The 18,104-nt window shown below is 39.4% G+C and overlaps 1 protein-coding gene across 7 annotated transcripts in view; it reads right to left on the bottom strand.

The window, feature by feature from the left end:
- KDM4C (lysine demethylase 4C) overlaps window positions 1-18,104 on the bottom strand; it is a 210,914-nt gene that overhangs the window by 93,410 nt on the left and 99,400 nt on the right. For all 7 annotated transcript variants that reach the window (XM_035140866.2, XM_035140870.2, XM_060269022.1 and 4 more), the window contains 3 exons: window positions 15,284-15,522; window positions 13,700-14,010; window positions 10,628-10,739 (listed from right to left, as the gene is read on the bottom strand). In XM_035140866.2, coding sequence (XP_034996757.1) covers window positions 10,628-10,739; window positions 13,700-14,010; window positions 15,284-15,522 — 662 coding nt within the window. The remainder of the gene's footprint in view (window positions 1-10,627; window positions 10,740-13,699; window positions 14,011-15,283; window positions 15,523-18,104) is intronic.

The raw sequence follows: 18,104 nt of genomic DNA, 5'->3' as shown, positions 1-18,104 counted from the left end.
TTTCAATGATGTACAGGCTGTAAATTTTATTCTCACGTTCCATAATTTCTGCCATTCTACATAGTTGATGTTGTATCCTAAGTCTATAGCCCATTTAATCATTACGGATTTGGTTTGTTCATCCTTGGTCTTCCACTCAAGTAAAAATTCGTAGATTTTTGATAGCTTTTTCGTAATATTATCCATAGCTAATTCCTCCAATATTGTCCTTGATTGCTCAAACCCTTTTACTCTTCTATCCTTTACAAATGAGCTATAGATCTGTTGGTATTCCCACCATCCTTGTAGTTTGTCTTTTAACTCTTCGTATGTCCTCATCTTAAAAGTATTGTCCTCTGCTGTTATTATGTCCCTGTATTTCAACCAAGTCCTCTCCATATTTAACTTCTTCACCGATAGGGCCTCTTGCATCGATAACCACCCTGGAGTCTTCCTTTCAAACCACTCCCTATACCTCAGCCAGACTTCCAGCAGTGGTTTCTTTATGGTATGTTGTGAAAAGCCTCTATGAACTTGTGCCTTGTCGCACCACAAGTATGCGTGCCAGCCAAATCGGTTTTGAAAGCCTTCAAGATCGAGTAGTTCTACATTCTCTAGTTTTATCCAGTCCATTAACCATAAAATACAGGCTGATTCATAATACAGACCAAGATCCGGTAAGGAGAAGCCGCCCCTTTCTTTTTTGTCCGTAAGTATTTTAAATTTTACCCTGGGCTTCTTCCCCTGCCATATGAACCTTGAGATTATCCTTTGCCATTCCTTAAATTGTATTGTGCCTGAGATAATGGGGATTGTTTGGAACAGGAAAAGTAATTTTGGCAAGATTGACATCTTTACGGCTGCCATTCTGCCACACCATGATAGATTCAATTTATTCCACGTTTCCAAACTAGATTTCACTTCCTTCCATGTTGGTATATAATTGTCTTTAAAAAGAGTTGAGTTTTTTGGTGACAACCAGATACCTAGATATTTTGCTTTTTTAACTGCCGTTATTCCTGTTTCTAGTTGCAACTGGTCTGTTTGTGTACTACTCAAATTTTTTACCATCATTTTTGTCTTATTTCTATTCAGTTTCAAACCCGCTAGCGCCCCATACTCTTCTATTACTCTTAAGGCCTCCTTTAATGAGGTTTGTGGATCTTGCAACGTTAAGACTATATCGTCAGCGAAGGCCTTTAATTTGTATTCTCTTATTCCGTGCTTAATTCCTATTATATTTTCTGTTTTTCTTATTTTCTGTAATAGAACTTCTAGTGTGGCTATAAATAGTAGGGGCGAGAGCGGGCAGCCCTGCCTCGTACCTTTCGAGATACAGAATGCTTCAGTCAAATCGTTATTTATAATAATTTTGGCTTGTTGTTCTTTATATATTGCCTCCACACAGTTCATAAAACTCTTTCCTATCCCCATCACCTCCAAGTTCTTTTTCATAAAGCACCAAATGACATTATCGAATGCCTTCTCGGCATCGATGAAAATAAGGGCTGCGTGTTTATTAATTTTGACGTCCAAGTAATCTATTATGTTTAGGACGTTTCTCATGTTCTCTCTAAGTTGTCGTCCGGGTAGAAAACCTTGTTGATCTAAGTGGATTTGTTGGTTCAATATTCTTTTAAGTCTCTGTGCCAGTATATTTGCAAAAATTTTATAGTCTGTGTTCAACAGAGATATTGGCCTGTAATTTTTAACATTGGATGGATCTGTCCCTTCTTTATGAATTAGTGTAATATAGGCCTCTTGCCATGTTTTAGGTAATTGGCTCTCTTTCATTATATTATTCATTATTTCTTTCATAGGTGGTACAATTTGTTGTTGGAGTTTTTTATAGTATTTTATTGTCAAGCCATCAGGCCCTGGGGCCTTCCCCTCCTTACCTTTTTTGATAGCTTCTAAAATTTCCTCTTCATCTATTGGTTTTTCTAATTGAGCTGCCAATTCCTGCGGGATCTTATTTAATTTATGATCTTCTAAATAAGCTGTGATCTTCCCCATGTCTGGTTTCGGTGCTTTATATAATTCCCTGAAGAATTTAAGAAATGCCTTTTTTATCTCCTTCTGACTGTCTAATGTTTTGTCGTTTTGGGTAATTTTGTTTATGATGTTTTGCGATCTTCTTTTTTTCAATTGCCAGGCGAGCCACTTTCCAGTCTTATTGCCAAATTCAAAACTCTTCTGTTTTAAAATGTTTATTTTCCATTCTATCTCTTGACTAATTAGCCCCTCGAATTGTGTTTGCAGCATATTATATATTTCTTTTAATTTCTCGTCCTGCGGTTTTTTTGCCAATTTCTTTTCAGTCTCCTTGATTTTTGTTAGGATGATTTCTTTATTCCTTTCTTTTTCTCTCTTGCGGATACAATTTTGTTGTATTAGGAGACCCCGCATGAACGCCTTACTGGCGTCCCACACTACTTTGATGTCTGTACCTTTGTTCAAGTTCATCTCGAAATACATTTTTAGTTGTTCTTTCATTTTTTCTAAGATCTTACCATCATCCATTAGATTGTCGTTCATTTTCCATCTAAATGCTTTTATTTCTTTAATCTTCCATTCTAATAGTACTGCTCTATGGTCTGATATAGTTTTTGGCATTATTTCCGTTTTAATTACCTTAGTTGTTAGCTCTTTTGGTACCCAAATGTGATCTATCCTGCTCCAACTCTGAAACTGTTGCGAGAAGAATGTAAAGTCTTTTTCTTTCGGATTTTTCCACCTCCATATGTCCACCAGCTCATTATTTTTTATTAGTGAGTCAAATGAGGTTGGCAATTTCCCCTGTCTAATATTTGTTTTCTTTTTGGTTGATTTGTCCAGCTCTATGGATGTTACTCCATTAAAGTCTCCAGCTAAAATGATCTTATGTTCCATATATTCCTCCAAGATTTTATCTAGTTTCTTATAAAAATCTACTTTTGCGTCGTTAGGGGCGTACACCCCCACAACCATCAGTTTCTGCCCTTCTATTTCAATCTGTACTCCTAGAATCCTGCCTTCATTGTCTTTAAAAATTAGTTTTGCTTCATACTTGTCTTTTACGTAGATAACTACCCCTCTCTTTTTCTGGGTGTCTGAAGATGTAAATTCTTTCCCCAACTTCTTGTTTTTCAATACCCTATTATGTCTTTTAACTATGTGAGTTTCTTGTAGGCAGATTATATCTGCATTTTGTTTCTCTAATATATGGGCGATTTTATGTCTTTTAGATTTCTCGTTCATACCATTAATATTCCACGAAATTAATTTAAGAGTCATTTTGTTTATTAAATTAAATATCTTTATTATATATCCTCCAATTTAGTATTCCTCCTGGTTTAACTCTTGATCCTGATCTTGCTCCTGGTTTTCTTCCTCTGGTTCCTCTTCCACTCCTGTGATCTTCCCCAGTTCCTTATATTTCCTCCCAAATTTTAACATTTCATGTGCTGTCTCAATAGTAAACTTCTTCTCTTTATAGTAAAAGGTCACCCCCACTGGATATTCCCATCTAAACCTAATATTATTTTCTGTCAGGTTTCTCGTCAGTTCCTTAAAGGCATTCCTTTTGCGCAACAGCCGGTTTGGGATGTCTCTAAAGACGATTACTGGTTTTCCCTCTATGTTCCATTTACTCTCTCTACTTTTTCTCATTATTTCATCTCTGGCCTGTATCGAGTTCACAGTGATCAAACAGTCCCCGGGGTATTTTTTGGACCTTCCTTGCATTTGCTTGTTTCTAATTCTAAAAGCATTTGTTATCAAGTATTCTGCCTCTTCTTCTTCCTTAATGTCTAATAATGTAGCTATTTCCTTAGTCAATTTTCCTCTTAGGTTTTCTCCTTTTGTTTCAACCATGCCTCGTATTTTTAAATTATTCGCCCTCTGCGCTAGTTCTAGCATTGCCAAATTATCCATTGTTTTTCTTCCATCTGTTCAAATTTAGTCTTCATTTGCTCCCCCTCTCTCTTATTCTCCCTCACCTCTTTTTGAACCCGCTTTGTCTGTTCTTCCACTGTATTAATCTTGTTATTCATTTCTTTCATTTGGCCTGATATTTCTGATATTTCTGTTACTATTCCTTCCAGTTTCCCTTCAATATTTTTCTCACTTTCTCTCATTTCCTTCCTAATTTCCCGTAACTCTGTTAATATTTTAGCTAAGTCTCCTTCCCCTTCTACTTCTGGCTTTGAACCTCTTCTTTCACTAGTTGTTAGTGTTTTTCCTCCTCTGTTCGGCATTTTTGAGTCCAATTTAATTTTAACCTCTATTTCTTGATGCACAGTGACTAATGTTTCTCTAAATATGTTTACGTTACGTTTCTCTGCCACTGATGGTCCTTGGTTCTAAACCGGCATGTATGTCTCCTTTTGCCACTAGGTGTCTCTTACATCTAATCCAAAAACACAATATTCACAATTCACAACTCCACCCACAGCCCCGTCAATGAAGAAATAGAAATGAAATGAAAATCAATCCCCTTCAAATCTTAATTCCCCTTTGTTATATATCCCTCTAAACCCACTTCCCTCAAGCAAGCTGATCTGCCCTGCCGTTTCCAATGAGTCGGCCAGTCCGAGCTTTCTCTCAGTGGTCAATTCAGAGCTTTAGTTCAATTGCCACCCAGCAGTTCAAAGTAGCAGTTCAAAGTAGCAGTTCAGAGAAGCAGTTCTGGCTTGGTGGAGTGCCTTTTAGGGTCTGTTTGTAGCTTGTTTCCTGTGGCAGGTTTCAATTTGTAACAATTTGTAGCAAAGTTTGTAACCAGGATTTGTAGCCAATATTGAAAGGGCCACTTAGAGTCTTAAACTTGCCCCTTATCCGCCCAGTCACTTTATTAGGATGTTTCTAGCACCAAGTCTTTCCACTCAATAATAATTCGCCTCTGTGACAGTCTATAACAGCCTTAACCCACTGGTCTCTCTCTAATAGTTACTTTCAGGGTCCGTTACCTCTCCTTTTCGATCTCAAATTAGATACAGTGTACTCACAGTCATCTCTATTACAGGAGTCTACTTCCCAGTATCAGTCTTATGTTAATATGTATCCCAAATTGTTAGCGCTCCGGTTCGAGAGTGTGTCACACCCTTTTGCCTTATCCACGCTCAGTGTCGTCCCAACTGCATTCGCCCCGCTCATTCCAACCCCAAAGGAAGCTGGAAAGGGCTAGAAAGGATGGGTTCCTCCGCTTAATAGATGCAAGGAGAGATAAACTTAATAAAAGTAAGTCCCTCTGTTTAGTAAAGTTCAGGATGGGGATATTTACTGGGGATTTTCCCCCTTTTATATTCTAGACTTTAATCTTCTCCTGTGGCAACCCACGAAACGTGTTTTTCACTCCCGTCGCCGTTGGCTTGTAAAAAGCTGCTCCGCTGATTCTATCTCTCTTTACCTCCCTCGTAACTCCACGCCCAGCGCCATTTTAGCTAGCAGCCTCCGGTAGATCCCCTTTGAGCTTGTACCTTTGTTTCCTTTGGAGGGGGGGGTTGGTTTGCCCCTTCTCGTGTCTGTCAGTTCGTCTCTTTGCCCCAACCTTAGGAAACTCCGGGTTTTGGGGTGCTTCTCCGCTCTTCCGTGGAGCTTGTGGCAGCGCTTTGCAAGGCACGATGAATCTCGGCGTTCGCGACTTCAATCCCGCTCCCTCCAACTCCTGCAAAAAAGGAGCTGGTTTTCGAGCCGGAGAGTCGCTAGAACGCTGTAAGACTCTTAGACCCCAAGGATTTTATCCCTGGGTTTGGAGGTTTGCACAGCCCTAGCAAAAACCTCTTTTTTTGCCTTTGCAAAGCTCGGGGTTTCTCCGCAGAGCTTACCCGCGCTCCTTCCCGGTCAGCGGAGGAAACAGGAAGTCTAGTACTGTAGTTCAAAAAGTACTAGTTACAGGTAGGTGGCCGTGTTGGTCTGACGCAGTCAAAACAAAATAAATAAATCCTTCCAGTAGCACCTTAGAGACCAACTAAGTTTGTCATAGGTATGAGCTTTCGTGTGCATGCACACTTCGAAAGCTCATACCTATGACAAACGTAGTTGGTCTCTAAGGTGCTTCTGGAAGGATTTTTTAATTTTGTTTTGTAGTTCAAAAAGTTTACGAATGATTGCATTACTATGAAGGGATGCATTCTAAAAATTCCTATCACTCCAGTACCTCTCACCTGGCAATATTCTAACAAGAATGGCTCACAATGAGCTGGGTAATCATAATCTTCAAACATTTTATTTTAGCTATAACCAAGGTTAACAGCCATCCCTAGCCACAAAACTGTATAATCTCTAATTAAAAATGCAGCAATTTCACTTAACCCTTCCATATTTAAATCTTTTAATTACTTTACCAGATGGATTCTAATGTTAATGTAGCCTTTTTTGTGTAAATTACTGGAACATTCTGAAATCCACTCAATCTTGTCCCCTCAAGACATGCAAATATTACATAGATATAGATCATGGCTCAAAGCTGTCTCTAATTTAAGGCGAGATGCTTAACAGCTAATTGAAGTATTGTAGCTGGTGAATTTGTGGGCCAACCTCCCCCCTCCTGCAAAAAAAGAAAGAACCGCAAACCCAACTATAGATCTATTCAATTATTCACATAGCTGAAAAAGAGGGGGAAATAAGGAGCTCCCTTGACTGGGAAATATAAGTTTTGTGCAATAGGTGTTTGTTTTTAAATAGCTAACACTATAAATGTAACATAGTTTGGCTCAGAAACTCAACTGGGTGCTGTTTGGAATTTACTACTCCAAAATGCAGCTGTGACAGGGAGCTGTTACACATTATTATCCTATGGGATTTGGGGCTCAGTAGGCTAGTGCAATTATATGTCAACTTCCAGTATTAACATGGGGTAGTTTGCATGGTTAGCTGAGCAGAGCCAAGCAGAGGCGAATTACTGCTTCAGATAAAGGAGCTTCAATAGAATCAAAGCTTTAAAAGGGGGAATATGTAGAACTTTTGTTTAAAGGGGATGGCTGAGAAAGTCAATTACCAATACTGCAATAAAATACAAGAGTAAATTTAGATATACTCTGCAGGAGAGATAATTTAAAAACTTGTTGCCATTTTACTGAGATATATTCTCTGTGGAGAAACTCAGGTATTTCAACAGCTCTCCAGCAAGAAATTGTCTCTTCCTAAACTCAGAACTGCTCAAACACATTTTTGAATATACACTTAATCAAATACATTGGAGGGTTTTATGTCCATCTGCTTCCAAGAAACACTGTAAAGGGTGGTATTAAACTAAGTTTTATTCAGAGCAGATCCACTGAATTATATGAATATGACTATGTTAAGTCCATCCATTTCAATAGGTCTACTCAGATTAAAATTTTGAACACCATGCATTGTGAGTCTGGGCAGAGCTTTGCTCATCTACGTCTTCTAAAAAGAATGGGGTAAGCAGCCTTTGGAGTTGAAACATGCAAGATTTCAGCTGACTAGGCTGGAAGCATGGCAAAACAAGGTATAATACAGACCACCAAAATCCAAAGTTTACTGTGGACTGGAAGAAAGGGCTAAGCCAGGCATAGAAAAACTCAGCCCTCCAGATGTTTCGGGACTACAACTCCCATGATCCCTAGCTAGCAGGGCCAGTGGTCAGGGATGATGAGAATTGTAGTCCCAAAAAATCTGGAGAGCCGGGTTTGCCTGTCCCTGGGCTAAGCTATTTTAGATTTGGTTTTGACTACAGTGCAGTTCTATGCACATCTACTCGGAAGTCAGTCCCATTAAGTTCAAAGGTGCTTATTCCCAGGCGAGTGAGTACAGGATTGCAGCCTAAAACTGGTATAGAATGCAAAAATAGAAGATGAGATAAGGTGATAATGAAGTTACAGATTCTGAGATGTCATGAAGTGGAAAGAATAAAACAGAGCAAAATTAAGGCACTGGATTTTAGAGAAGCGTTTTCTTCACAGAATCCTATAATATGAAATAGACTTACCAATAACCTTTTTTGGAGGGGAATTATTATCAGCATAATCAGCGCTTGGAATGAACTAGTTCAGCTGAACAGAAATATATCAACTACACCCGAAAGTAGTTTCCATAAATGCTGATTTAACTAATAAGAATTAAGTTCTTTTGGGGTATAAATCTAACTGATTTTTAGTTTACATTCAGGTTTTATTCCCTCCTCCACTCCCCAGCAGTAGGACCAGAATCCTCCTTTAAAAAAAAACACCTACCTCAATCAGACATCTATAGAAATAGAAAGCAAAATGTGGAAGCAACATTCTAAGGCTTATTAGGCAGATACAGAGGCACTGCTGTTGCTACGGATGTTTGTAAAGAAATGTAAGTTATTTCTTGCATCTTCCCTGGTGAAGGGATCTGCTCTATTCCAACAGGAGCAACTAGCAGCAAGAAGAACAGGTACAAGAACAAAGTGAATGAAGTCTTGTGCCTTTAACAGCTTTATGGCTGGCACAAATTAAACAGGGTTAGCCTTTTCAAGTATGGGGGGAAACTTCACCAACTGACATTCTACTCTGTCAAGATATCTCTTTTTTGAGTGTGGCCCTTGATTTACTTTTAGACCCAAAACTTCAGCACAGCAGCTTGTAAGATTCTGAATGCTGTTTAAAAAAATGCTGAGGATTAACTTTTTAGTTCAAACTGGAACTGAACACAAACCAAACTATGGCTTAGCACGAACAAATAAGTGTGTGGGCTCCCAGAAAGGAGATCTGCTGCTGGGCTGGGCTAGGCTTAGCTAAGCCATGGTTTGGCTTAGCATATTATTATCCAGATGTTTTGGACAACAATTCCCATCTTCCCCGACCACTGGTCCTGTTAGCTAGGGATCATGGGAGTTGTAGGCCAAAACATTTGGAGGGCCGCAGTTTGAGGGTACCTGGTTTAGCTCTTTTGGAACAAACCACAAACAATAACTAGGGCTTATGGAAGAAACTATTATTGCCAGGGACCATCAACAGAACTATTCTAAAAAGGAAACTCATTAAATGTTTCTTCTTCTTTTCTTTTTCTTTTTTAAAGGCAAGGGGAGCTTTTATTAGTAAAGCTATCATTTGTTGTGCTATGTAACAGAAATGCATGACCACACTAGCCTAATGATCTAGAAAGCTGCTATATGGATTTTACAAACATGTTTACATTTCCATGCTGAAAATACATTCAGGAAGTACTACCATACTTTAATAATGTATTCCAATTGAATTGATATAACAGGTGGCGCTGAGCCTAGGGCTTGCTGATCAGAAGGTCGGCGGTTCAAATCCCTGTGACGGGGTGAGCTCCCGTTGCTTGGTCCCAGCTCCTGCCAACCTAGCAGTTCGAAAGCACGTCAAAATGCAAGTAGATAAATAGGAACTGCTACAGCGGGAAGGTAAACGGCGTTTCCATGTGCTGCTCTGGTTTGCCAGAAGCAGCTTTGTCATGCTGGCCACATGACCTGGAAGCTATACGCCGGCTCCCTCGGCCAATAATGCGAGATGAGCACGCAACCCCAGAGTCGGTCACGACTGGACCTAATGGTTAGGGGTCCCTTTACCTTTACTTTATATGATTATGTTATACAATGGAATGGCAAAATTTGCAGAAATGAAATAAATTTGCAGTAAACATGTTTTTGACAATATGCTTATTTTCATCCGTTTAAGCTTTAATGTAATTGTCAAAGATTGTAGTTTTTGCATTTCGTTTCAATCTGACCTCACTGTTTATGAGATCATACTTCTCCATATGTACGTTTATATAGACCTGCCGGCATTTCTAATGCACAAAACACTGAGGCTTTTCTCAACAACTCTGGGGAGGAGGGGGCAATACTTCTCTCTCCCTTTACATTACTGAACTTGCAACAGAGAATTCAAAGATTGAAGGATGCTAGTAACCCTTCTGACATTGTTCAGAAGAAAAACAGCAGGATAGATGCAAAACCTCATGTGCCAGTGTGGAACAACCAAAGTGAAACAAAACACAAGTATGTTACTCCACTCGTAAATGAGCTTACATAACCTCTCGCACAATCAGAGCCATAAGGCACAAGAACAGAATCTATCTACTATAGAGAACTCTTGTACAGCCTCTTTTGCAAATCTTTGTGAAAGAGCACTGCCAGCTTCTTTCCTACTTCTCCTGTTTCCTTGCTTCCAACACAGTGTCTCTTTCATGAGCCTTCGTGATAAACAAAATCTACCAGAGAATCAGATTATTTTCAAGGTCCAGCTAGATATTTATAGAAGAGAACAAAACAGCAAATTTGTTCTTTGTTGGTTCCGAAGATCTAGAAGTGTCCTGTTTAGCTCTGCTTGCCTTCATACCATAAAGTGTAATGTTCTGTGCCAAAGCTAATTGCTGAGAAATCCAACAAAGACTATCTGGTTGCCGAATGAGCTTTTATCATCCATGTAGTATTTAAGTGACTTCATACTGTTCTGAGCTTCTTACAAGTCCCTTCCAATGCGTTTAGAAGGATTTAAGAGAAAGGAAGGGTGGGAAAGTACAAAAAAAGACATCATGTTTTCAGGAAGCATGCTGAAAGCTTTTAATGCAGCTCATTCTGCAGCAGTTGAGTTTCTGGCACACGGTCAAATATCCTTTCGTCTTCAGTACTGTGCAACATTAAGTGTATGCAGATGCATTTATATTGGCTGAAAGATATATTATTAGAGGGGATTTTAAAAGGCATGCTCACCTTCATCGCTTACTGCCTGCTGTTTAACCAGCGTCATAGGAGATCTGGCAGGGGGTTTACTTAGCGGATGACGCCAACTTTTAGATGTTTTTGTTCTCTCTCCTTCAGGTATCTGAAAGAAACAACATACATTTTTTTTTTCATTTAAGGCACACCAAAAATATCCTAAAGGGATGGAAGAAAGAAAACATATATTAACTAAAGGTCACAATCACACTATACGTTTAAAGGACATGGGTTCCCCCAAAGAATCCTGGGAAATGTAGTTTAAGGGTGCTGGGAATTATAGTCCTGTGAAGGGTAAACTACAGTTCCCAGGATTCTTTGGGCGAACCCATGTCCTTTAAATGTGCTTTTGCTGGTATTAAAGCATTCTGGGTAGATTTTAGATGGTGTTTTAAGGGGGCAGTAGTAAGATAGCAGGCAAAAAATACATATCTATAAATGCTTGCAGTTCAATGCAACTAAATAGTTGAAAAAAAAGTAGAAATAGTAGCAGCATTGTTGTTTTTAAACTAAAAGTCCTCTTTTGCCTATTAGTGTTGAAAGTGCATGTCCACATTTGTTTTCTCAATAGAAGAATCAGGATTTCAAATTTCATGGGGTTTTTTTCCTTTTCTAATAGGCTTTTTTCCTGTTTAGCTTGGTAACTATCAGAATACAGTCTGGTGGTGAGCAGATAAAATGGGATTTCCCCCCCATCACAAAAGGAGTGGGAAATAAAAGAATGACCCTTTTGTGGTCTTTGATAAAATAATTCAAATACTGTGGGATAGCTTCACAGCCTCTTCCTTGCAGGGTATATTTTTCCCCAAAGCTTGGAAATTAGACATTTTCAAGAACCTGAAACTTCAGGTTCATTGGTAGCTGAAATGCCTGTACCTACAAAACACCATTTATCATAGTGTTCCCTAAGTTTCTAGAGACTCTTCTGCAGATCTGTGTAAAGATGCCGAGCTCTGCAACTGCCCTCGCATAATAGGTTGGAGTAGCAGCCTGAGATCAAGGCAATTCCACTCTACTACGTCCAGGAAGAAGTAGCTTACTCTGTCAAGATTAAAAGTTAGAGAAGCAATGGGTTGTATCCAATTTTAGTCAGAGTAGACCCTTTAAAATTAATGAGGCTGTTGATTTTAATGGCTTTCCTCTGAGTAGAGCCTGGCTGAATACAACTTGGGGGGCTTTTCTACAAAGTTGTATCTTCAAGATGACAGCCTCATTATTGAGGGTCAAAGCTACAGTTCTTTGGTTAAATAAGTGCTGAGACTTTAATGGTTGTCGCAAATGTCTTCACCAACATTCAGTTTACTAGGATCTTGCAAGCCTATCCAAACCCTTGTTAGCTATAAAGCAGCTATCCTCAAGGAGGTGCCCTCCAGTTCTTCATTTCCCATCAGCCCCAGATAGCATGGCCACTGATGAGGGATGATGGTAGGTACAGTCCAAAACATCTGGAAAGCACCAGGTTGGGAAAGGATGCTACAGAAGGTGGTTGAACGCCAATGAATATTAGGTAGTAATTCAACTATTCTGTTCTAGCTACAAGGTTACTCATAAAACTTGGAAATTCAAGAGGCTGGCAGTGCTTGGTGGGAAATGGAAGGCTCAATTAGTACCCTGCAGCTGCCATACAGATCCCTCGGCAGCCAGGTCTGACCACTCAAGGAAACAGGACACTGACCTGGAAGGATCATTAGCCTAATGCAGTACAGCTGCTCTTATGATTAAAGAATGTGGCAGATTCATCAAACAAAGCAAAGTAGCTGTGCGGAAAGGCTAAGAGACAGCTTTTTCAGCAGCAACCCTATAAAACGTTTGTGTGCCACTACAAGACGGACACAGCATGCAAACATATTGGAAAATATTTGAAAACCCCACTAAGGAATAGCTAAAAAGTACCCAACCAAATGAATTAAACATGAAGCTGTTATGCAGAATCTCACCACTGAGAAGATGTTTATTAGCACTTTATATTAAAACAGGAGGACTGGCCTTGGGACTGCTAAATCTCATTCTGTAAAACAATGATGAGTTTGCTATTTATGTCGGTAAAAGGGCAAGTGCTGTTTTATTCTTAGCTCCAAAGTGTCTTTTCCACTCTCTTAGGAACATCTGGCAATTCAAAAAGGGCTGCTCTCTGCAGGTGCCAGAAGCAGATCTAGCCTCCAAGTTAGTTAATGCAGCTCTGCTTATTATCTCACTGGAGTCTCTTTCACATGGACATTTGCTACCAATCAAAATGGGATGTCTTATAAAATGTGGTAAGATTTGAACAACAGTTCTATTTAGGGTAGTGAGTTGCACCAGTTCAAAAATTTCACCACAACCACTAGGTGGATTTTTGGATGTTCCACTTCACGTTCAGTCTCACACATACCACATAATTGCAGTACAGGGATTATAAAGCTGATCCACCTTTCAGGGCTGTGGCAAAGATCATTGAGATAATTTGTAATAAATGAACTGTAAAATGTTAAGTATTATTATTATTATTATTAGCTAATTTCATTCCTATAATTTACTGTAGATAATATCAGATCTCACAACAGTGTATGGGGAGGTATTGTCTAGGAGGTTCAAATCTCACAACAATGTATGGGGAGGTTTTCCAAACTTGGGTCTCTAACTATTTTGGACTGCAATTCCCATCACCTCTGACCACCGGTTGTGCTAGCTAGGGATGATGTGAGTTGTTGTCCAACAACAGCTAGAAACCCAAGTTTGGGGAACCCTGATCTACACCATAACACTGGGAAGATTTTATTAAATAGTCAATAGTTGTTGTTTTTTCTTGTATTAGCTTGCAAAATATGAGGCTTTCCTCTCAGTCATATCCAAAACCACAAATAATCCAAGGCAGAGGATTGTTGAAAAGCTGGAATGAGATGAAAGTATAAAGCACATTACATATACAACTGTTAAGCCGGAGGATAAAATATTTATAGATAATAATGAAATGATCTCAGAACTCTAATACCGTGCTAAACACTTAAGAAATCCAGGACTCATTTTAAGCAATTCTGAATTCATCAAATATGCTCAAATTGTTTTAACGATAACACCCTTTCTTACCAGTGGTGATATTTCTCCAGGCTCCAAACCATTTTCACTGCTTTCAATATCGCTGATATCATCCTCTTCTGCAGACAAGCTGCTAGTTTCTTCTTTCTCCAGGCTCTCAGCTTCGGAAGAAGCATACTCAAGAGCCCGCCTTGAAGTAGTTGAAATTTTCAAATTGTCTTCCCGGTTACAGCTAGCAGTTGAAAGTAAGCCCAGTCCCGATTCCTCAGAACAAAAATACACAGAGCTAGAATCTCCTTTCTCTTCCGCTTCAGAGTGTGTTTTTTTGATTAGAGGACCATGGCTATGAGGAGAGTTATGACCTAGGGACAAAATTTCAGCATGAAGGCAATACAGTTTTGTTTGTTTTAACAACAACAGCATTTTGATCACAATGTAAAAATAATCTTGGCAGACAATTAAACATGTTAATTGCTCATACTTTTTGCAGAAGCAGGGGAAATGTGGCTCACTTTTCATCAAGATTAATGAATGAGATGGAAATTAGAATAAAAAAATCTGTGCTGATAAGATCAACATTGATAACTTCAAAAAATGTCTATGCTACACATGGAAATCATGTTTTTGTGCCAGTAGTCATTGGCTACTCAGATCCTCAAACTACCAAGTCAATCAGTTTCAGCCTGGATGTTGTACAATAGATCATTTTTATTATTTGTTTCGTTAAGATTGCTCTCTCTGCACAGCTATGTTTATCTCGGACATGTCAACTATTTTTGTATAGAAATGTTATCATTAGCTGGAACTTGTCTCATTAAATGGAAAAAAATATATATGATATTGCCCTTTAGATTAAAAATCAGATAATTATTCTTGGCTAAAAATCCAGATGCATAGCCATGTTATTCCCCTGCAGTAAAAATAACAGCTATCTTATTTAGAATGCCACTAGACTCTCTTGTGATCGTTCTTAGTTTGGTGCAACAATCCAGCCCAAATCACTGTTATGGAAAGAGCAAGAATAGAACATTGCTGGAATAATAGTAATATCCTATTACTATAAGTGAGGAGCAGCCTGCTACTTGCAGAAGTCACTGTGAGGGCTACATGCTTCAGTACAGGTGTAAAGCTTGTATGGGGGGAGGTGGAGTTGAGGGGGCCATAGTGAAAGAACGACTAGTGTTATATCTGTAGGTATTTCTTTTGATGGCTCTTTAGAGGTTGACTTTATTTCGAAAGGTGCTTTATATTTCAGTACTTCATTATTTGTTTAGCACACCGTTATGCACCCTGAGCCTTTAGGAAAACATAAGATAAAATTCTAAATCCAAAAGTAAACAGATACACGCTTAGGAAAGGAGCTTGCCAACAGTTGTGCCTTCGCCATTACACCTGTCTTGGAATAATGTTGCAGCTATGCTGTGGAGAAATATTAGGAGACGGCTAGTCCTGCCCCAATCTGCTTTGCAATTCAATATGCTCTAAATGCCCATGGCTGTGAAACAGCACTGTGCAGACTACTAAGATGTGTCATTTCACAGAGCAAAGCAACGTACGGCTTCTCACCTGCAGATTTATGGGATCACAATATCGACTGCCTACAACTCTATGGGAAATAAACACCATTCGTCTCACCTGAGACCTTTTTGTTATCCAATAAATTGTGATCCATCTGCATCCTGCTTGCATCTTGTTCTTCCCCAGAAGGCAGTCCTGTGTTTACTGCCTTTACTTTTTCTGATGTCTCTTCTTTGACCTTGAAGCTATCTGGAGCTGCTCCAACGACGGTGATTTCTGTACCGACCACTATGGTTGATACCTTCTTGTCCTCTGGAGTTTTCAGCTTTTTTGATCGTGATCGGCTGTGCTGGGAGCTGTTATAAGAGATATTGCTGTCAAAACAGAACGTCTGGCTAGGATAAGATAAAACATTTATCAATATAAATATCCCTTTCACCTGCTTTTAGGAATACAAAAAAAGACTAAGCAAAACCCCACCCTGACAATTTTTCATATCTGTGTGTAAAAGTAATGTTTACAATTTATTAAGCAATAGATTAACATGTTAATTTAAATCAGTTGTTAATGCTGTCATAGCTCTTTAAAGTTACTTATTAAATGAAGTAAACTCAGGTAATGCTGAAGCTAGTTCTAAAACCAGTTACCGCTACTTGGTGAAGCATTCTGTAGAACATGACAAAGACTAACTTAAGTTAATTACAGCAATCTCCCAGATACATTAAACTTCGACAATGATGCTCAAATCCCAAAATGTATAAGACATTTTGATTGATTGTTCTTCTGTAATCTCATTTACAAAAATAAAAAAATAAATCATTAATTTAAACCAGTTGCAAATGCAGCTTTAGCAATAGCTACCAGAATCTGAATTCGGAAAAATTCAAGAAGTTCCTATCACCATAGGTAGCAATGTTTTTGGAAATAATACAGGGTGATTCATAATGAAGTATACAAATGGAAACTGTATACTTCATTATTATGAATCGCCCTGTATTTAATACCTAAATATCAAAATTTAAACATCATGTGCCCTGCTTAGACCATGACAACAAGGCTCTTCCTTGAAAGTAAGGCAGAGTAGAGATACAAGCTCAGCAACAGGCGCCTTTTACGCTCAACTTATGTGACAGGAAAAGTGAGAGTAGCAGTTCAAGCTCACGGAGTCCAAGATTTGGACAAGGAGTTCCAAACTGCACAGGAGCAATGGGTGGGCAAGCCCACCGACCAAGCTGTTAAGAATGGAGCAACGTAAGCTTCTTTCACACCTTACGAGACTGTCGAGTGGGCAGGCGATCGCTGTGTCAGTGAGATGCTAGGACCTGTGCATACATGAAATGCCAAGTACCTCTATTCTCAGCACCAGCTGCTTTGTGATCTGGCTGTGCCAACCCTCTATCTGGTGGTAGCACATACAAATAGATATATTTTTAAATTGTGATTTCCTGCTGTGATTTCCGTCTCGGTACAAGTTTCTCATACCACGGCAGCCCCGGCACAACCTGTCGCCCAGAACACAAACATTATCACCTCACTATTTTCCTCGAGTTGATGTTCCTATACTTATGGGACCCTATTTGGAAGGCATATTATTCCCAGAATCAGAATTATCATATTTTTTTTCCCTTGACATATTACAGCAGAGGTGAAACAGAACAAACATTTTATCTTCATTTGGGGGACGTGCATCTCCTGCTGTGTTTGCACTTGTGCCAAGTCTACTAATTAAATAGCATGGAAATGCATCCACAAGCTTAGCACAGTGAATAAATTCAGCACATGCACTCATCTGATAAAACTTTCAACATAATTACTATAATGTCTCCACTTTTAATTTTAACTTTTAAATTGGCTATCCAGATAAATAAGGGTTGTACTGACAAGGAAATAATTTCTCTGCCAAGTGCAAATGGCAGTTGTATAATAAAGTTGCCAATTCTCTGCAGCAATACAAGAGCATCATTGTACAATTATATGACACACACATTAAAGCCCACAGGTTCTCAACATGTAAATGTAAGACTATATGTGGGTTGATGATTAAACAGTGCACATTTGTTTAAAAAAATATAGCATTTTTACGGTGGCTGGCTTCTTAGGGGTGATGGTGGTTCAGAATCAGAATGATAGAGGTCAGGAAGGGTAACAGATAATGTCCAGAATGTCAAGATCATTAAGTGTGTGTGTGTGTGTGTGTGTGTGTGTGAGAGAGAGAGAGAGAGAGAGAGAGAGAAGAGCAATGGTGGCCAAACTTGCCCCTCTAGCTGTTTTTGGACTGCAACTCCCATCATCCCTTGCTAACAGGACCAGTGGCCAGGGATGATGGGAACTGTAGTGGGAACTGTAGTCCCAAAACAGCTGGAGGGCCAAGTTTGGCCACCACTGGTGTAGAGTCATGTTCCATACGGGATGATCCTTGGTACAATGCAGCATCCTCTACTGTACGTTTCCAAGCACAGTTCAAAGTGTTGGTGCTGACCTTTAAAGACCTAAATGGCCTCGGTCCAGTATACGTGAAAGAGCATCTCCACCTCCATCGTTCTGCCCGGACACTGAGGTCCAGTGCCGAGGGCCTTCTGGCGGTTCCCTCGCTGCGAGAAGCCAAGTTACATGGAACCAGGCAGAGGGCCTTCTCAGTAGTGGCACCCGCCCTGTGGAACGCCCTCCCACCAGATGTCAAAAAGAAAAATAACTACCAGACTTTTAGAGGACAACTGAAGGCAGCCCTGTTTAGGGAAGCTTTTGATCTTTAAGAAATTAGTGTATTTTAATATTTCTGTTGGAAGCTGCCCAGAGTGGCTGGGGAAACCCAGCCAGATGGGCGGGGTATAAATAATAAATTATTATTATTACTACTACTACTACTTGGTGGGTTTGGCAGACTGTCCATTTGCCAAGGGAGCTACTTTGAGGAAAACAGTGCAAGAAACTGTTCATG

The sequence above is a fragment of the Zootoca vivipara genome, chromosome 16 (assembly GCF_963506605.1).
Source record: "Zootoca vivipara chromosome 16, rZooViv1.1, whole genome shotgun sequence".
NCBI lineage: Eukaryota > Metazoa > Chordata > Lepidosauria > Squamata > Lacertidae > Zootoca > Zootoca vivipara.
Note: the sequence above shows the minus strand (reverse complement) of the source record. Positions and strands in the feature narration are given on the sequence as shown.